The 21,828-nt window shown below is 44.6% G+C and overlaps 1 protein-coding gene across 2 annotated transcripts in view; it reads left to right on the top strand.

Moving 5' to 3' along the window:
* Positions 1 to 2,394: 2,394 nt before the first annotated feature.
* Positions 2,395 to 21,828, top strand: part of TBC1D4 (TBC1 domain family member 4) — a 208,737-nt gene continuing 189,303 nt past the window's right edge. Inside the window, exons 1-2 of one of the 2 annotated variants that reach the window (XM_077297240.1) lie at positions 2,395 to 2,487; positions 2,714 to 3,268. In XM_077297240.1, coding sequence (XP_077153355.1) covers positions 2,822 to 3,268 — 447 coding nt within the window. In that variant the 5' untranslated portion in view covers positions 2,395 to 2,487; positions 2,714 to 2,821. Of the gene's footprint in view, positions 2,488 to 2,550; positions 3,269 to 21,828 lie in introns of those variants that run through there. The other variant, XM_077297242.1, reaches the window with a different exon arrangement.

Genomic DNA, 21,828 nt, shown 5'->3' on the forward strand with positions numbered 1-21,828 from the left:
GGCATGATCGCATCGTGTAACAAAGGTGTGCACGATATTGTATACTGTATATATTGTTTATCGTACTGTCCCGTACGACTTCTACATCGCAAATACGTCATGAAATTATCGCTCCAGCGCCGTGCATTGCGAAGTGTGACCGCAGTCTACGACGCTGGAGCGATACTGGAGCGTCATGGATCGTGCCGTCGTAGCTACCAAAGTGCCACTGTGAGACGGTACCCTTAGATACGTGGAGTGTATCACATGTGCGATTAGATACGCTTAGAGTAACACCCTGGGATTAGCTACAGGGCTCAGTGTAGTTTATCACATGATGGGATTAGATACTGAGCAAAGAGGAGTGTATCACACTGGATGGGCTTAGATGCACAGTATCTAATGTACAGTACAGACCAAAAGTTTGGACACACCTTCTCATTTAGGCTATGTTCACATTTGCGCTGTGCGATGTTGCGTCGGAGACGCAATGCACAATGCAAACAAAAACGCAACAAAACGCACGCAAAAACGCTGCGTTTTGTGACGCATGCGCCTTTTTTTGCCGAAATTTGGACGCAAAAAAAATGCAACATGCTGCGTTTTCTGCGCCCAACGCTTGCGGCCAAAAAACCGCATGCGTCGCAAAACGCATGTCCATGCGCCCCCATGTTAAATATAGGGGTGCATGACGCATGCGGCGACGCAGCGGCGCCCGACGCTGCGTCGCACAACGCTAATGTGAACGTAGCCTTAAAGATTTTTCTGTATTTTCATGACTATGAAAATTGTACATTCACACTGACGGCATCAAAACTATGAATTAGCATATGTGGAATTATATACTTAACAAAAAAGTGTGAAACAACTGAAATTATGTCTTATAGTCTAGGTTCTTCAAAGTAGCCACCTTTTGCTTTGATGACTGATTTGCACTCTCTTGATGAGCTTCAAGAGGTCGCAGAACTTCGGCCACTCAGATGGGACCCTGATGGTGTTGATGATGTAGCTGAAGGTACGCTAAAAAGGGGACACTGTTTTCATGTGGCAGGAGGCCAAGGCGTGGATACGCAGACACTCTCAGCCACAACTACGTCCCTGGTCCCCGCTCACACGGATGGCGGATTAGGATTTTTTCCAATCATACCTGGATAAGGATGGGTCCATACATACCAGGACGAAGATGGGGGCCCTGCATATCAGGATATGGATGAGGGGGGCGTTTCTACCACGCTAGGGATAAGGGCGACATGCCTACCAGGCTAGGGATGAGAGGAGCATGCATACCAAGATGGGGATGAGGAGGCCATGTGTCGAAGAGAGGACTGGGCAAGTCTCCAGATATCAACCCCATAGAAAACCTTTACAAGTTGAAAGTTTGTGTTCCCAGCGACAGGACCAAAACATCACTGCTCTAGAGGAGATCTGCATGGAGGAATGGGCCAACATACCAACAACAGTGTGTGGCAACCTTGTGAAGACTTACAGAAAACGTTTGACCACTGTCATTGCCAAAAAAGAATATATAACAAAATATTGAGATGAACTTTTGTTAATGACCAAATACTTATTTTCCACCATAATTTTCAAAATAAATCTTGACAAATCAGACGAGGTGATTTTCTGGATTTGTTTTCTCATTTTGACTCTCATAGTTGTGGTCTACCTATCATATCAATTACAGGCCTCTCCCATCTTTTTGAGTGGGAGAACTTGCACAATTGGTCGCTGGCTAAATACTTTTTTCCCCACTGTATGTCCTCTCATCCTGCTCCCATATATGTTGTATGAGCCCTTATTCTCAGTTGCACATGGAAACAGAGAAGCAATTGAATAAAACTGAAAGGGAGAAGATGCAGATTAGATATTAGAAACAACTTTTTGACAGTGAGGGTGATCAATGAGTGGAACAGCTGCCATGAGAGGTGGTGAGTTCTCCTTCAATGGAAGTCTTCAAGCAGAGGCTGGACAGACATCTGTCTGAGGTGGTTTAATCTTGCCTTGAGCAGGAGGTTGGACACAATGGCCCTGGAGGTCTCTTCCAACATTCTATGGGGGGATGGTATATGGCACTGATTACAGGCCTAGGACAGAGGCTGAATCACTGAGCTCCTGTGACCACTGTGGACCCCCATCACAGAGAGCTGCATTACTGTGCCGTGTGCTGTAGGAGATGGTGAAGCGACAATAACACAGGAAGCCACAGTCTCCTCAGGCACCCTGCCATCCTGCAGAGCTCAGGTACAGGGACACCCCCGCAGTCGCACATGGTCTCACCGGATAGCACTGCAGCATTCTGTAAGTGGGGCTCTAAAAGTTGTTGTTCAGAGGGGGGTTCTCAGAGGAAGGGGAGGCGGCGGCAGGGAGGAGCAGCGCGTGTGCTGTTGTCGCAGCAGCAGTAGCAGTCTGGGGTTTCCCTTCGGTGCCGGGCTGATTCCTGGGATCCCTGTGAGCAGTTCCTGGGACTGGCGCAGCCTCCTGTCATTCTCGGCACGCTGCAGACTATTGGTGAGACAGTGCAGGCAGTGGGCATTGGGCAGGCAGTGGGCAGGCAGCAGGCAGTGGGCAGGCAGGAGGAGGGGAGACGCTGCGCTGCAGGAGCTGTCATGACGAGGGAGGAGGGCTGTGGGCAGCAGACTGTCTCTGTACAGGAGCCTGCTGCTGCCATGTGCCTGCTGTGAGCTGTGCCTGCTGTGAGCTGTGCTGCCGCCGTCTCACTTCTGCCTTCTTCTAGGACCGTGCCTTGCCTATGGAGCAGCTTCTCTCCTCTCCATAGAGTGTGCCCACACTGGCTGCAGGATCACCACAGCACGCTCAGCCCACACTGTCTGCTGGAGGAGCCATGGAGAGGAGAAGTTCTGCAGACCAATGTCACCCTCTGCTGGAGGAACAAGCTCTCCCAGACAGGACTGCCAGGGGGGAGAAGAGCTTCCGCTTGTGGTATGTTGGGTGGGCTTCCCTAGACCGAAGGACAACTTTACCAATGCTGCCATGGCTGGTGGCAGAGATCCGCAGGCGTGCAGAAAGGCAAGACCCTCCTGGCTGTGTGGCCCCTTGTCGAGAGGTCCAGCTCCTGGTGGTTGCCCCTCACCTTCGTTGTGTGCCCTCTTTGAATGGAGCCAGTGGCAACACAGCGGTCTTCATCTTTGAGCACAAGGCACAGCACATTGCCCGCTTCATCCACAATACCCAGGACCCCTCATACTTTGCCTACTTGATTAAGACTCAGCCTGACAACCCAGAGTCTGAGATGGCCTGCCATGTCTTCAAGGCTACTGACCCCAGCCAGGTGAGAAGTCAAAAGCAGATTAATAACGTACAGGTTGGCAGGCGGAAAACACTAAGTCAAACCTGTGGAGGAAGTTTCGTAAAACATTTTCTGTAAATGATCCAACATTGGATGACCACCCCAAACATGTCTACAGGGAGCTGTCTGCTCCGCAAACATGTCTGTCTGGTGTATACGTTCCTAGAAGGCCACGGCGTACGCTTCCTCCTAGAATCTCATGCATAAAGTGACAGATGGGTGTTATCATCTCCCTTGTCAAACGGGTGTGTTCCTATGTAATCTGACTGTCGGCACTGATTGGCTAAAGTCGGGGACACACCCCCAACTCGTACCACCCAGTTGTCAGTTCATCCATTTCTAGAAGGAATAACGGGAATAGTACAATGCGGAGGTTTATGAAAGATGCTCCCGAGTTATGTTATTGGGAGTAATAAAGTATTTCCAAAAGTCGGACATGTCAGAAGAAGTGACAGGACCTGTTTAAGTTTCCATGTGCTAGGATTGTAGATTCATTGTTGGTGTGCACAAGGCCCTGTGCGTGGCATGTGTGCCCGCTGTGGTATAATGGATGTTCTGTCTGTTATTAAGAAGTAGGAAGTTGTGGTTGTGTCCTGGACGCAGGTATCCTGGTTGTCAACTGTAGTAACGAGTGCCGAGACCTGCCCGGAGAGCGCAGCTGACCGGTGCCTGCTTCCATGATCCATGCCATTACTGTGACACTTGGAAGTGAATCTCCACCAACCGCTGGACTAGTCCTAATGGTCCACTGGAGGAGATGCAACTCTACAATCTAGGGACAACCTGCATGCCTGGGAGTACTGAGTTACAGGGCTTGACCGATTAAACCAAATTACCACCAGATAGGTGATAGCATGCTATTAGTGGGGTATGAGCTCTTGGACTTGCACTGATCGGCAGAACGGGGGATTGTTATCATTGACTGGGCACTTCTGTCACTGTTACAGATCGGATGCCGGACTGCTGCTCCATTTATTCTCTATGGGGCTGCCGGAAAAGGCGGATGGATGGCGTACCAGGTGCACATGTGCACTACATGCTAATGGGGATAAAAGCTTCCCATTCTCCCAATCGGTGCAGGTGCCAACTGTTGGACTGCCACCGATTAATACGTTATCGCCAATAACTGTAGGTGACAATTTTCTTTCATCGGACAACCCCTTTAAGTGAGGCTAAAACGATGACATCTACCCGTGTTATGTGGCATCATCTATGCATCAAATGCACAAAATCTGTGAATAAAGTATGTAGCTATATATCGCTGCACATTGATAAAATATAAACCATTACAAGTGAAATAAATACTGTATGAGGCAGAAAACTAATACACCACATATACGTGTAAGTGATTAAACCACAAACCTACACTGAAGTGTTCTACAAAGCGTCAGCTGAGGCTAACCACGGCCGTGTGAGCAGGCTGATCTTGTTTTTGTTTTTAATTTTATAACCTGTCAGAAAGTTAAGCCATAAACGAGTAGGGGACAACTTCTAGGACCCTTGCTCATGCAAAACTGCAACAGAACAGGGAACTGGAGGACACAGAAAAGGGCCCCTATGTAAGAGCAGTTATGGGCCCTATGCAGTCCAATAGCTCATTATAATGCACAATGTCCCCTTCTGTGGAGGTGGAAATGGGCCCTTTATGTCTTTGGCCCCTGTGCGGTTGCACCAATGACATGTCTGCCCTTTGTGGGGGTTCCTGCAGTCACTATCCCACAAATCTAAGATTTATCACCTATTCATTGGCCAGATGATTAATGCTTATTTTTTGATGAGAGTAGTTGTGCACTGTGACCGGCCCTAGAGAGGTGGGACTGGGCGTCAGACCCCCATGATACTTATATGACCTGTACAATTTACAGCTTATAGGGTCTCTTGTGTTCTGCTTCTGTATTTGGTGCCTCCTTAAAGGGAATCTGTCACTACTTTTTTGGCATATCATGTAAAAATATCATTCAGTTCAGTGTTACCTATGCATTATAACAGTACTTCTGATACACCTTGACTCCCCACCTTTGATCCATAAATACCGTTTATATTCCTCCCGCTGTGTATGTAAATCTGCTTGGTCCTGAGGCTTTATTAGGCTAGGTAAGCCATGACGTTTGGTAGGGTTCTCAGATAGATGACATTCATCCTAAAAAGAATATAGACACCTTCCCCCAGGATCCAAAATATCAGTAAAATTGTTAGGGTAAGTTCACATAGGGCGGTTTTGCTACGGTTTTATTATGCTAATTTTCAGCTGCTTTTTACAGTACCAGCAAAGCCTATGAGATTTCAGAAATCTCTTGCACACACATTGGTTTTTTGTGTGATCAGTATTTTGTGCTTTGCAGTGTTTTTTGGACATAGGGCATGTCACTTCTATCAGCGTTTTTCCAGCGTTTACCACTCTTTGACTTGAATGGATGGTGAAAAAATGTTGCAAATACGCAGGTTGACTTTTCTTGCAGCGTATTTGCTACAGAAAAGTCAAGGACAGCTGGATGTGACGTCACACTCGGCTCTGCTACATCTAGATGGCAGGGTGCATGATGCGTCCATGCAGCTTGTCATCCAGCAGAGCGGACCCGATCCCCATTCACTTGATTGGGGAGACCGACAATACAGTGTTTGACTGTATCTATCTATTCATTCTATCTATCTACACTTCTACAGGAAGTTTTTTTTTCTCTGTGTGCACTCAACTTTATTGGCATGCACAAAGAGAAAAAAAACATGCATGAAAAAATGCACCAAAAACGTGGGTAAACCGCACCAAAAAACGCACTTACACCTGCATTTTTGGCAAAGCTTCTTTCCTGCCAAGTAGATCAGGTTTTGCTGCAGAAGAAAAACGCCCTGTGTGAACTTACCCTTATTAAGCTACTTTCACACTAGCGTCGTACGAGGCACGACGCAATGCGTTGTGCCGATGTACCGACGCATGCTGTGAAAAAAAAGCACAACGGAGGCAGCGGATGCAGTTTTTCAACGCATCCGCTGCCTCATTGTGATGTCCGGGGAAGCGGGGGCGGGGTTCCGGCTGCGCATGCGCGGTCGGAAATGGCGGACACAATGCACAAGAAAACGTTACATGTAACTTTTTTTGTGCCGACGGTCCGCCAAAACACGACGCATCCGTCGCACGACGGATGCGATGTGTGGCAATGTGTCGCAATGCGTCGCTAATGCAACCCTATGGAGAAAAAATGCATCCTGCGGGCAACTTTGCGTCGTACGACGCTAGTGTGAAAGCGCACCGTTAGCCACAGCTAGATGTAATATTGGTGCTGAGTCGTTATACCAGACACAGCCGCACAGAGAGCTGCTGCAGGGAAGAGGGCACCGCACTAAAAGGGGTTGTCCAGTGAGGATAGGTTATCACCTATCCCCAGAAAAGGTGATAGCTTGCTGATTGGAGGGGTCTAACCACCAGGACCGTAGTTACATAGTTACATAGTTACATAGTTACATAGTTATTAAGGTTGAAGGAAGACTGTAAGTCCATCTAGTTCAACCCATAGCCTAACCTAACATGCCCTAACATGTTGATCCAGGGGATTTACAGAAGGGGACACTTTTTCCACTTCGCCCATAGAGAATAAATGAAGCGACGCACTGCCGGTCCATTCCATATGTGGATAATGGAGATTAAACTGCCCGTTCTTCCCATCAGTGCGCCCACCGATCCATCAGTTGTTTCCTATTCTATGGAGAGGTGATTAAATATCCTCACTTCCCAACCCCTTTAAATAAGAGATTCTGGGAAGCTGCGACCAGTCAGGAAGCAGCAGGAAGTTGCTCATGATCACCATTCTGATGAATTACCGTCTATGTAATACAAGGCACAGACAAAGCAGCTGTTTCTTCTAGGTCACAGTGCAGAGCCCCCCAGTGTATGATGCCCATGTCTGCCTTTAGGGTATGGGGGCAGGGGTTGGCTTCATGGAGCCTTTCATGACCAAGTTCTGCCTTTTTTTTCTTGTGTGGGGTCAATAGATCAGTGATCCCTAAATCAAGGTCCCTATGTCCCGGCTTGCACACAAGGTGGTATGTACGCAGTCACCCTGCACAATTGCTATACGGAGAGGGTAAGCCCACGCGTGGCCATCTCTGTGCTACATCGGACAGTAGCGTGGAGTCCACGGCATCTGAGGCCGAGCATTGACCTCATACTGGATAATGTACAGTCATTAGCTGTGTAGCCCAGTTACAGCATCGAGGCTGGATGCAATAACTGCACACTTGGGATGTGGGGCAGAGTCACACAGCGCTGTTTTACACAGTAATTCATGTTCTGAACCACAAACAAGAAAGACAATTGTAAATACATGCTGAACTCTTCTATTGTTTTTTATGTCAAATTATGGTGTGTGAATGTGGCCTCAGACCTGTCCTTCCACATAAGCAGATGAAGTGTGCAGCCGCCTATCACATAGGCTCTGTCCCCTTGTTGTACACCAGGTGCAGCTCGGTGCTTCGAGGATTGGCAGGGACTATACAGAGCAAAGTGTCAGTCACTGCGCTCAGGCCGCATTCACACCTCTTTTTTTCATATGCGAAAGAAACAGACCTTTTTCATCATTCTGTCTTCTCTTATCATTTTACCTGTGAATTGAGAATATTGAGAATAAATGATGAGTCCTGGCGGAGAAAGAAACAGAATTCCCTAATAAGATAAATTACAAAGTTGCTTATTTTCATGTGTATTATTGATTAATAAAAATTAAAATGATGCTTACACTTTAAGTAAAAAACAGACACATGGAGTAAAATGGATGGAACTCTGATCCAACACATTGATGAAAAAGGTCTGTTTTTCTTAGATAAAAAAAATGACAGAAAACTTCCAGGCACCTTCCGCCTGTCAATTAAAAAAGAGACATGACTTGGATGACACAACAATGGTATCCGTTCTCCCTGGGTTTTTTATGGACCCATTTGGGTCATATTGATCCTCATATCAGATAAAAAAACACGTTTTTTTGTTTGTTTGTTTGTTTTCAATTTCGCTCGGACAATCCGTACTCAAACAAATCCGAGCAAGTGAATCTTCCCATAGACTATAATGCTATAATGGGTACCGTATATGTTCTTTCAGTGATAATCACAAATAGAACACGTGTCTGAAAATGAAGCTTTAGTTGAAAAACCAGCCAGAGGCACAATGAGAAACTTCAGAGCGGTGCCTGATAAACAAACAGCTGACGTGTCGGGATGCTGAGTCAAGTCCCCACCAATCTAATTGATTACATATCCCAAGAATCGGCCATCATTGCGGTTGATTGCTGCTACCAAGATGCCTTTATTCTGCGTAATCCAAGGGTGATCCATTGATTTTTCATGCTTTAGAATAAATGATCAGCCACTTAGCATATTGTGTGATCTTTCCATTAAAGACTTTATTACAGGGTTTGCACCAGGTTAATAACTTACTTCCTATCAATAGGAGATAGGGGATAACTTCCCCTTCTTTAGGAGTCTCATAGACAATGAATGGAGAAGAGATGCACATGCCCAACCTTTGCTTCATTCAGATGGGACTCTTGAGAATATCTTGGGAACTGGGGCTCCCAATGGTCGGACTCCATGATCAGTAACTTAATCCCTATCCTATTGATCGGTGATAACTTGCTAACGGAGAAAGAATAGAAGACCGAACAATGGAGGAATATCTAATAAAACATCACTTTTATTCAATGTAACAATGGAACAGGAGCATTTGATCACACCAACACATTTGGGTAGTTAAACCTTAGTCATGGCAGAATAAGAAATCACTCCCATAAGTGTTTTACTTCATTAAATGTGTGTATATGTGCATGTAATGTAGTGTGAGTGGATTACTATACTCTCCTACCGCCACTCTCTGGGTCCAGCGCATCTCCGCTCCTCAGTGACGTCACCGCAGTTCAGTGTGACCGGCTTACCCCATGCTCCATGCGTCAGTCGGAAGTCTCTTTTACAAAGTAAGCTTCTAGGGCCTCGGTCTGTCTCTCCATAGACTTACATTGTAAAAGCCACTTTCAGATCACACAGAGTGGAGCATGACCCGGAGAGTCTTAAGAGCGGTGACGTCACTGAGAAGCGGAGCAGTACGGCGCTGGATCGCGGAGAGGGTGGCGATAGGTGAGTATAGTATTCTACTCACACTACATTACATGAACATATACACACATTTACTGAAGACAGATCTTCACGGGATCGCTTCTTTAACTTGACGGATACACATACCCCCAATAGATCAGTAATATGAAGATCCTGTGGTGTTAAGAGAGCCTTGTCCCTTTGCCTTCTGGCCATTTACGGCCGCGATGACCTTTTCTCTGGCCCAATTCCATGGGGACCACAGTGCTGCAGCGTTCACTACTGAAAGCAAAGGCGCCTACAGTGAAAGATTACATCCTGACACCAGTGCCACCGTCAGGACGTACTTTGTGGGCGGAGTTACCTCGCAATTTGTACAGCCCCTGAAGGATGGCATAAATGTCAGAATGGCCCTTGGCAGGAAGAAGGCTCCTCACCCTTGCTTTAGGGCCTGCAACCATTGTTTTGAAGTTGGCCGGATGGCTGGATCCCTCCAGCTTCTGTGCCCGATACTGCAGAGGCCAAGCTGGCCCTGCTAGCAGCATGGGAGCGTGCTTGTCAGTCTCCGGGAGCACACCGCCCATGGCAGGCAGAAAGCCAGGAGGCAAATGTGCTCCTGAAGAAAGAAAAAATTAAAGAGTCTTAAGGCCCATCTAAAGAGGCTGATAATGAATGAGGGCTCATTCTCGATGATCATGTCAGTCATCACCGGACAATTAACCAAATGCTTGTTCTTCAGGTCAATGGATTATTTATGCCGCATAAGAATCATTGTTATCGGCAGCACATTGCCCCATGTAAATGGGAGACGTACTGCTGACAGCTTGATACCTTATGGGTCAGAAGTATGTTACTAACGATTGTTCTGTTCCCATCCTGCCAATAAAAACAAGATATTGTAGTTGATACATCAACTAATGTAGTTGATTAACAATACTTAATGCAGCACGGTGGCTCAGTGGTTAGGACAACATCTGCAAGGAGTTTTGTATGCTTTCCCCATGTTTGCGTGGGTTTCCTCCGGGCACTCTGGTTTCCTCCCACACTCCAAAGACATACTGAAAGGGAATGTAGATTGTGAGCCCCAAAGGGGGCAGTGACGATGATGACTGTAAAGTGCTGCAGAATATGATAGTGCTATATAAGCAATGCATAATAAATAATAAAATTAAAATAAAACGCAGTCAAATTGACCCTTCTAAACTGGCCTTTCACTTATGACATCTACCATACAAAGTGACGTGAGCAGGGCTAAATGGTCACAGGGATGTGACAAATGCTGGCGCTCCTTGCTTGTAGATGTAAGCTTTTTGGTTTTACAATTCTCCAAGGTGGTTAATTTTAGGGGGTCAGTGAAGGTCCCAATGCAATGACAATGACAGCGACCACTACGCAGTGAATGGAGGCAAATGTTATCCTCTCCATTCATCCAGGTCACGTCCAGCCACTGCCTGAGCTGGAACCAGAAGATGGGTAGACGTGCTGGATGTCGGGCTGTTCCCGATCTGATATTGATGATACTTCCTGAGTTATGGTGATCAATATCAGTAATCTGGACAACCCCTTTGCGCTCCATTGTGTCTCATAGTTTTGTAGAGGAGTGGAATGTGGTGCTCATAACTATCGCTCTTACCCTAGAGGAGATAGGTGTGAAACCATAGTGATGAGGACATGTGTAAAGCAGGGTTTACATTTCTTTGAGAACACAAGATGTTTATTACCATATTAAAAATACACAGTAAAGACTATTAATAAGTTGAAGCAGAGAAATGTTGGATATTTCACCCTAGTGAGAAGATGGTGTGGATACAACCTCAAAATTACAAGGTCTATTACTTAGCCAAGGTAATTTTCTGTGTCAGCAACACTTAAGAATTTCCATTGTGATGGATCAGGTACTTTGAAGGACCACTTTTGGGCCATTTTGGCTTCCATGCTATTATTTTTGCGCTTTCATTATTATAAAAGCTTGTTGGTGTAAAGTTCTTGTTCCTATTATTATTTACTATGCCCTTTATGTAGCCTTGTGTTGATATGCACGTACATATAAGATTGCTCTTTTCCCTATTCATTACTATATGCTAGAAAGAATCCAAGGTTTGGAGTCTGGAGGCCCTGCTAACCTTGTCGCGTTCCAGTATGTAGACACTTCATTGCACAGTGAAAGTTCAAGGGCGTACAATGAAGAGCGGGATTGCCAGGATGAGTGACGAACTGTTAGAGACAGTGTGTGTTGCCTTGATCTGTGCTTATTTTCCTTATTTGTCCTCATATTTTCCAAGAACGCGTTCTTTCAGGTTTCATCTGTAGAAAGCCATATTTAGCCGTGTTTGTCGAAAATATCTATGATGCTTGAATTAAGTGGGTTTTACCAAGTTTCTAAATTAACCCCTACTATAGAATAAGAGATACTTTCTTGATCTCTGGGTGTCCAACTACTGGGACCCCCAGTGGTCCCCAGGATGGGGCGATGACGAGTCACATCTGAATAGAACAGAGGTCGAGCATGCACACATCTTTTCCATTCATTCTTTATGGGACTGCTAGAGATAGCAGATTACTGTACTTGGCTATATGTAACAGATAATTTGTAAGAAATACTAAATTTTCACGTCTCATCTAAAATATGTAATGGTATTAGAAGCCACCATTATAGCTGCATTGTTGCGTGTTTTCCTGTAATTTATTTTTAGGTTTTCTTTTGGTAATAATACATAACAGTAAGACAACAACTATAAAACATGATACGTGTGTTCAGATTTATCAACAGCTAAGGCTAGGTTCACATTGCGTTAACAGCAGCCCGTTCAACACATGCGTTAACGGACTGCTGTTAACGCAAGTGCCGGCGTTTACATCGCGCTAGTGCAGATAGAGCTAGCAGATGCTCTGTCTGCGCTAGCAGTGACGGACCCGGAAACGCCGCAGCCTGTGTTTCGGGGTCCGTCACTCAATGACGGCACATCGCTAGCGCACGCCCATTGTGGGCGGGCGTGCGCTAGCGATGCGTCCGACATTGGACTAAATGGCAGCGTTAACGGACTACGTTACACCGCAGTGTAACGTAGTCCGTCTATCGGACGCCAAAAACGTAATGTGAACCTGGCCTTAACAATAAGTAATCATAAAACAGTAGGTATCATCAAAAAATAGTTTGTTAGACATAGGCCAAACTTTGTAAGAGCAAATATTCAACGGATCCACGTGGGCTAAATGTACATAGAGTACAAAGCAGCGTGCCAAATTATGTTCAAATAATGCATCAGTGTCCATCACCTCCAACCATCTTGTTCCACAAACATTCAAATTTATAAGAGCATTTCTTAAAGGGAACCTGTCACCCCCAAAATGGAAGTTGAGCTAAGCCGACCGGCATCAGGGGCTTATCTACAGCATTCTGTAATGCTGTAGATAAGCCCCCAATGTATCCTGAAAGATGAGAAAAAGAGGTTAGATTATACTCACCCAGGGGCGGTTCCGGTTCTGTTCTGGTCCCATGGGCGTCGCGGTCCGGTCCGGGCCCTCCCATCTTCTTACGATGCCTCCTCTTCTAGAGGGTCCTCCCCTCTAATCTAACCTCTTTTTCTCATCTTTCAGGATACATCGGGGGCTTATCTAGAGATCTACAGCATTACAGAATGCTGTAGATAGGCCCCTGATGCCGGTGGGCTTAGCTCACCTTCGATTTTGGGGGTGACAGGTTCCCTTTAATTTTTCATTTATTTGGCAGCACTTTACATACATGATCACCACTGTCCCCCTTGAGGCTCACAATCTAGATTCCCTATCAGTATGTCTTTAGAGTGTATGAGGAAACCCACGCAAACACAAGGAGAACATACAAACTCCTTGCAGATGTTGTCCTTGGTGGGATTTGAACCCAGGACCCCAGTTCTGCAAAATGCAAGAGTGTTAACTATTGAGCCACCGTGCTGACCCTAAATAAGACTGTACATTGCAACATAGTTATTTGCTTTACTAGAAACTTATTGCATTACATTTGGTGAATTCTGAAGAATAAATCGCAACGTGATAGTGAATGGGGTTTCTTCAAATGAATTAATTTTACAATTGAAATTCGGCAAACGTTATGAGACTTGTGAGCACCCAGTGTAATTACCTCCAGTTGTCCTGTATTACTGGATCACCCCACTATGTAGAGGAAATAAGTAAAATCTTTGCACTTTATAGTCCACCTGAGCTTTAGGGCACAAATTCCTAAAACTTGCTCCATAGTTGATTGCATGACACATGCTGTATTTACCAAGTAGCTAAATAAGTGCGTTGATTTAATAAGTAGGTGTCTGGGTACAAGGATGATTGTTCCTGGTACAAGGCTGGAAGTAATGATGGGCCCTGGCGGCCTGGGTCCGGTAGCTAATTTACTGATACACAGCCATAACTTCTGCAGACTGTTTATCTGTGTCAGCACGGGCAGATAGTAACTGGAAGCCTGTTTAGTATAATATTGCCAACTCTGCCATATCAGATAAGATGTTTGTGTGACTAGCTTGTTGCTGTTGTATGACGTTTATCCAAAAAATGCTACGGACCCTTTTGACATGAAAAAAAGTAATTTTTACATGTCAGTGGTTTAGCTTTAGTTAATAAAATTGCACTAGGTTTTAGTCTGCGCTTTAGATTCCTTCATTCATTTTCAGACCCTCTGCTATGCAGTTTGCAGCCTCATCTAAGTTTCAGATATTTTTCATGTGGGAGTGTCCCTTCCTGTAATACATGCTGGATGAGGTCTGTGTGTATCCAGGGTGCTATTGTCTTCACTTGCTTTGATGTAACAGCACAGCTCCAGAATTCCTCCTTTACCGTTGGCCTGTTTATTCTGCTCTCCATAAGACTCTACACACTTTCTTCCCTCTCCAATAAATAACCCTCTTCCCCTCCATTCTTCTACCTGTAAGGGAGCTCATACACGTGAAGTCAAAGTTGTTTGAAACTTCAGATTCGACCATAACTAACAGTAGTTAGTTGCAGATGCCTTGTTTCTCTGATTTATACAGTAAAAGCCTTGAAAGCACCTACTATGCTTAATATTAAAGAAAGCTCCCTATTGTTGAAAAATTTCATTGGAAATGTTTAGATTTTTTTTCATGATTGAAATGCCAGCTGTACTGATAGAGGCGGGAGGAAAGAGTTAATCCACATTCCATTTCTTTTTGGGTGTAACTCTTGTGCAATTAATATTGACAGTCTAAACATTTTCTTCTTTCTCGCAGATAAGATACTGACAGAGTCTGGCATATACTCTCCCAAACGTACAGAGGGCTTTTTTATTGAGTTAAAAGGCATTTTGCACATACAGGCTGTGTTATTCCAATGTGGATTCATAGCTACACTCTCAACACATTACTATACAAGGGGATTCAGAAAGGAGGGTGCAAAAGTAAAGGCCTTTAGGTACAGTGGTAAATGGCCGGTGACCGAAAAGCAAAGCTGGCTTATTTGCCCAGGGAACTGTTCCCAGCACAGCTTTCATTGTTCCATAGCTATATGTGAACTGTGCTTACATAGTGTGGTATAAGAGGGAGACATCGAAGCATCATAAAGCTTTTTTTGGATTGAAATTTGCAAAAACGCGGTCTGTTGTGACAGCACAGCGAAACTTTCAGAATGACTTTGGTACACATGCTCCATATAGAAACTGCATTTCACGTTAGGTGAAAGAACTCCAAACCACTAGGTGCTTGTCCTGGGACACGGTGGGGCCACTCAGAGACTTCTGAAGAGGAAGTGACAAGGATGTAAGTTGTGAATGAGCCTAGTCCAACAAGGCAACCAGGCTAATTAGCATTGAACTACAGATGCCATCAAATGCCAGACCTTCCGTGTCACCAAGGCAAACCAGCCTGAACATTTGTATATAGATAAACTTGGATAGTTAACTTTTCATGTTAAAGGGAAGCTGTGGCCAGTTTTGTCCTGTGTCAACTACAGCTATGACCTTAATCAGCGCCTGTGCTGCAGCCCATCAATGGTTGTATAACCCCCTATGTAACCCCAAAAAGCGTTGTGAAGTTCTCTCTATGTTAATCCTGACGGTCCGGTCCATGGGTGTTGTTTTCAGCGGTCTCTATCCCTCCCAGTGGCTGATAGCTGTCCTCTTAGGCCTCTTTCACACTTCCGTCGGGACGCTCCCGTCCTGCTGCGTCGCCGAGACGTAGCGACGGACCTGTGTCAAAACGTATGTGATGGGTGCACTGGGCCCGTCTTTCTGACGGACCCGTCGAGGCTATGTGCACCTGTTGTGTATGCGTCTTCGCAGCGGTTTTCCGCTGCAAAAACGCATCAACACAAACCAGGTTAAATAAAATTTAAAAAATCGCATAATCCTCACCAAATGGCGTCCCGCACAGCGATGCTCCCGGCAGCTAGCGTTCCTAGTAATACATTGCGAAATCTCGCGAGAAGTCGCAGTCTCGCGTGACCGCGACTTCCCGCGAGATTTCGTAATGTATTACTAGGAACGCTAGCTGCCGGGAGCATCGGTGACGCTGCGCTGGACGTCGGTAGGTGAGAATATTGCAAATTTTTATTTTTTTTATTTTAACATTATATCTTGTTACTATTGATGCTGCATAGGCAGCATCAATAGTAAAAGGAGAAAGAGAGTGAGCGAGAGAGAATTTCCCTAACAGGAAATTCTGCCACACATGCTCAGTTTGAAAAGATGGGACCCGTCGCTGGATTCCTGCTTTTCACAGTCAGCGGCGCATGCTGCGTCCATAAGCTTCCATTGTAGCCAGCAACGGGCAGCGCAGGATGCGTCGCTGACCGATTTTCCAACGTGCAGAAAAAACATTCCTCTGAACGTTTTCTCTGCCCGACGGACCATTTTTTTATGCAGGATCCAGTGCACGACGGATGAAACGGATGGCCATCCGTCGCTTATACAAGTCTACAGTATGAGAAAATGCAGGATCCTGCATTCTCAAAAATCGACTTATTGTGACGGGAGCTGAAAAATGGAAGTGTGATTGATGTGAATGACACCTTTTGTGTCATCCATGTAAGGAGGGCGAAATCTCGCTCCTGCACTCTGGCTCGCGGCTGCGCACTATGCTCTGCCTTAATCATAACGGCGCATGTGCACTTATGTTTTCAACTCTACTGGCAGAACGACAGAGCATAGTGCCAGGTGTAGACAGTGATTATTATTTCACTTTCCAGCCTTTTCGGTGAACACACTGCCTTCTGTTACAGCCACTTTACATTATGACCTGTCAATCTAGAGCACCAGCTGCCATTGTTCTTGTAATGCTGCTGCAGTGCAGTATAGCGCAACCTCCACCAGGGGATGTTGGTGAGGGAAGAGATGTTGCACACACAGCGCAACAGCACGGACCAGCAGCACAAGCACCACCTGGTGGCGAAAGAGTGGTCAGACGGGCCGAGTCAGAAACAGTCAGGATAAGAAGTACCAGAGGTCACAGCAATACACGTGGTCAAATACAAGCCAGAAGTCATGACAGTTCTGCTCCCCAGGTCCTATGTTCTCCTACATAGTTCAGTCATTTAGCCTTATTTCTATGTAGAAGATATGACTTGTTTGCACCCAGTTCTTTCACGAAGACCACTTCTGGCTACACGTCTCTGAACAGATGGGTGTAGCTGGTCCCACGGCTGCTGCCAGTTGTCACTGCTGGATATCGTTAGGTCTTTTAAAGGGAAGTAAGCTTGATGTGTCTTTCATCTGCTGCACTAATTTTTCTTGGCCGACCTCTGCGTCTATGCTTTCAAGGTTACCAATTTCTTCATGTTTTTTCAAAAGAGCTTAAACAGCACATCTTAAAAACCCAGTCTGCTCTGAAATCTTTTCCTGGGATTGATCTTATGGATCTTATGGACTGTTGTCTTGTTACCGCGCTTACTCTTGCCCTGGTGGGTGACCTGTGACATGAAACTGTCTTCCACAACCTCACCTTTGTAGTAGGTTCTGTTCCTATATTATCTACTACTATGTTGCAATGACATTGTAAGTAGAATATTAGACCCCACTTTCTATGGCATTTTGTTATTCATTAACTGTAAAAGTCTCGGATTTACTTTTCCTTCTTTTTTTTTTAATTGGTGAGGCCAATGCATGACATACGGGAGCACATCCAAAAAGTAAAAAAAAATATTGTATATTTCTCTTTCTCAGCATTTTACCTCTCACGTGATTCCTGTTTTTAGTTGACAGGCTCAGTAAATATTCTGTGGAAAATTTTGTCTTTTGTATTTGATGCATCATTTTTTGGAAAAGCATAGGTTACAATGAGTAAGGCTAGGTTCACATTGCTTTAGGGCAATCCGTTAAGCGCATAGCGCTAGCAGATTGCGCTAACGCAATGTATCTATAGGGATCGCGTTTGCCGATCCCGCTAGCGCAGAGGAACGGACCTCGGGCACACCTCGGACGCTGCAAGCAGCATCCGAGGTCCATCAGAAAATGACGGCACATCGCTAGCGCGTGCCGAAAATGGCATGCGCTAGCGATGCGCTAGAGAGCAGATTCACATTGCCGTCAATGGGTGCGCTAACGGACCTGTTGCATGGCGTTAATTGCGACAATTTTGCCATGCAACGCAGTCCGTTAGCGTTAACCCATTAACGCAATGTGAACCTATACTTCCTGCACTATGGGTTTTTGATGTTCAATTTACAGAATAATAATGATTATGATTTGCTGACTCAATTTAACTTTCTAATGACCTCCATACATAGGTTTTTCACAGGACCAGATGACTCCACGCTTCTGACTTATAATGTCGGTGTGAGAAGGATCCATCATTTTGTATAAAACACCTGATACTTCTGTTCTTTCTGTAGATAATTCACTATTAGAGTTGCAGTGGCTTACTTCCCTCTCCATATACAGAACACATGCATGCCCCGTCATGCCCAGCGTGCATGTTTATCAACTGCTATTAGCTAAATATGCAGCAAACCTTAAAAATTCTTATTTTCTAAAAGGAAAATAAGAATGTTGACAAATTTGAGACGTTGACAGATCTTATATACAGTACCTGTCTGAACAGGGTTGAAAAGTTATATAAAACACAACCCTCAAGTTATAGTCAACCCTGACAGAAGTACCGTAACCCTCAAGTTATAGTCAACCCTGACAGAAGTACCGTAACCCTCAAGTTGTAGTCAACCTATGCTGGTGATGATGCGTGTGTCCATTTCTTTCAGTCTGCCTTTTCCGATCAGTGACAATATGACGAGATTGGGGCATGAGGGCATAGTTGGCCAAGTCAATGAATAACTTCTGCGTGTCTAGTCCATCCTGGAGCACTGAGCCGCAAGTAGCGCTGTGAGCGAAAGGAAGTTTTTAGTTATGTTTTTCCCTTAAGAAAAAAAGATAATTCGGAAAGACATCAGGAGAAATGCAGCAAAATCCAAATAGTAAACTTGGCCTTAGAGCTGATGGTTCTGTATTGTAAGTTTACTCGTCATTGTCCAGTCACTAGTCTATAGGACACTTTGTGCCACCTTCTGATTATGCACTGCCAGAATACCATGACTACCACCATTCCCCTCCATGACACTTGATGCCATTGTACTAGTTTTGAACATATTTGTGGTACGCAGACCGAGATGGATGGCACTAGCTGACGTTGACCCTGATGGCGAAAGAGCGGGCTATGAATAACTGTCGCCCCCTTGCCTGTAGCCATAACTGTTAATTATGGAAGTTGATAATGATCGTTGTGTGTTCTGGGAGAGTTGTGCCCTGTGCAGTCTAGCAGTACCTCACTACCTTGCACCGTGCTGATCGGTAACATCTGCGGACTGCTTATTTCTGGCTCACCTAGCAGGTAAATGAGGAAAGACAGAACGTGATGAACCTTTGTCTGCTTTTAGCCAAACCTGCTCTACACAAACGTGTTTATACAGTACGCACTGCCCGTCTCCTGATCTCCAGCTGACAGGCCGGTTTTCATCTGCTTGACTTTCTTTCCTGGTGCGGGGAACAGAATACCTAGAAATGAACATAGTAAACATCTTCATAATGACATTGACTTCCAGGCAAGTAGGAACATATTGTACAATCTGCATTCGGGGTCAGAAATGTTTTCCCTATCATTGTGATATCCGTGACTAAATGTGTCACAACCTGGAGAAACCCTTGTTATTACACGGAATAATGCGCCCGCTATTATCACACATGTGAGGGTATATGGAGACTTCTCAGCCATACCTCCTGTTCTCTAAATGTTGTGACTGTTATTATCAGAGGTCACTACTGGAGTAAACAAGACGTACATAACTTCCATAGACTTCAATGGAGAGTCACTGTGCAAGCACGGCTGATAGCCCGTCAGGAAAGGAACGCATAGCCCCTTTTCTCAGCCAGATAAGGCTGAAGCAAATCATAAGTTTCTCTGTTGTTAATTTGGGTCTTTGATCGATTTCTCCATTGTAGTGGACTGTAGGCTAATGTCTGCACCTCTAGTGGTCTATGGCAGTAAAGGTTTGGTTTGTAAGGTTCCCCGGTAGACTAATGGTCTGAACCCCCTGATATCAATAGGTTCGGCTGATGGTCTAATGTGTATGGGCGTGTCGGCCAACTAATGGCTTGAAGAGATGTCTATCGGACATGTCTGATTTCAGACTGCCGATTGCATTGTTATTCTGAACATACGCTACCATGCCATGGCAGTCGGCAGGTTTGTCGAAAACACATTACCAAAAAAGGGCCAACATTTTTAGCTCTACCACAAAATTATATAATGTAACCAAAAAAGAAATGGGCCTTAGAGCAGTTAATAATTAATATAGAACTACTTTTTTACAAATAATGTACAGAAGAAAATCATTAAAATAAGTACAAATAACAGGGATAGTGACACCTAAGTGCCACGTCCGATAAGGTTAGTATACAATGCAAAAATGTCATAAATTGTCCCAGTAATACTATAAAGATAACCCAAAGAACCATCTCAGATACTGAAAATATTAATAGACAAGTGAACAAGCAATAAATAAATGATAAAGGAACGGCAAAAATATAGCTGAATATATAGGCTCTAAAAAGTGCAAGTGCAGTAAACAGTATTGTAAACAAATGGGTGCAGAACCAGTCGGCACAATCAAGAAATCTAAAGAGCCACAGCCAGATTACCGAAAACCTATGATGGATATATTGCTTTAAAACGCCACTTTTACAGGAGAGACAGACACATGTAAAATGGGTTATGAAGGGAGGACAGCATGATCAAATAATGAAAGCAAAACCAACCTTAAGACCGGATGTGGAAGAGGGACCCAACGCGCGTTTCGCTGTAGTGCTTCTTCGGGGGCGTCCCTCTTCATGACCCATTTTACATGTGTCTGCCTCTCCTGTAAAGAGTATACAGACAGGACAACAGGGGATCACAGCTGGTTTTTCCTTTGATGTAAAACATTGTTTATAATCATGCAGGGGAATGTTTTACCTCACAAAAAGATTCAGCTGTGATTCCCTGTCTGTATAATGTCTGTATACTCCCCTGCCCAGTAGATGTGGTATGATCAGACCATGTTCCTGCACGGTCAGACACAGCCATTACACAGTACATAGTAGGGGCACATTTATAAGATTATCTCAGCACAGGAACATTTTATTTAAACACATCCAATTGTGGAAATTATTATTATTGCAAGACCTATTGATTTTAAATTAACTTTTATTCTTGGTAAAACCTTTTTAAGTTTATCTCTACTGACTTAGGTCAGTAAAGTGGTTAATTTAAAGAACCCTGGCAGAAAGAAGGGACAATAGTGCATACCTGAAGTTCAGTAGGTTACTTACCTGTCCAAGCTCCATTGAATATGTACACCTGGCCGGTTCTCTCTGTGATTGGGCTGTATGACTCCAGGGTGTTTTGTCTGAGTTTTAAGATAAACATTAATTTTGTCTGTTCTCCCTGAATTCATCTTCAGCATGGACAGAGACCAGCCGCTATGATGTCTCCCATACATCACACACAGATGAGGAGATCCTGCTCCCCCATCTCCATCACGCTCGGTAGCAGTAGCAGCATTGGGACAGTAGACAGCGGAGATAGCCAAGCTTGCATTACACCACACTACACTACATGCTGCTCAGTACTCCGAGATGCAAGAAAATTAGGTATGAAAATGGTACAAACAGATTGGGTTCATCAGATTCTAATTTTTATTTTATCAAGATATTTTTTTTTACTTAAAATAAGAAGTAGTCCCAAGTATCTGAAAAGTGTGAAATGCACATCAAAACCTTCATTTCATGTTTTTATTTTTTCCTGGAGCACATTCCACAGTGCTATGGCTACAACTTTTGTTAATATATAAATCTGGTTCCATACGGTATAAACCTGTGTCCGTAAATAATTAAACGTGCCCAACCTCAGTTACCTGGACATGGGTAGAGTTTTTGTAATGCCCTTGTGTTTATTCTAATGGCTCCTAGTTATAAATTAACATAATTAGGTCTACGATGTGCA

Source organism: Ranitomeya variabilis, chromosome 3 (assembly GCF_051348905.1).
Source record: "Ranitomeya variabilis isolate aRanVar5 chromosome 3, aRanVar5.hap1, whole genome shotgun sequence".
Lineage (NCBI taxonomy): Eukaryota > Metazoa > Chordata > Amphibia > Anura > Dendrobatidae > Ranitomeya > Ranitomeya variabilis.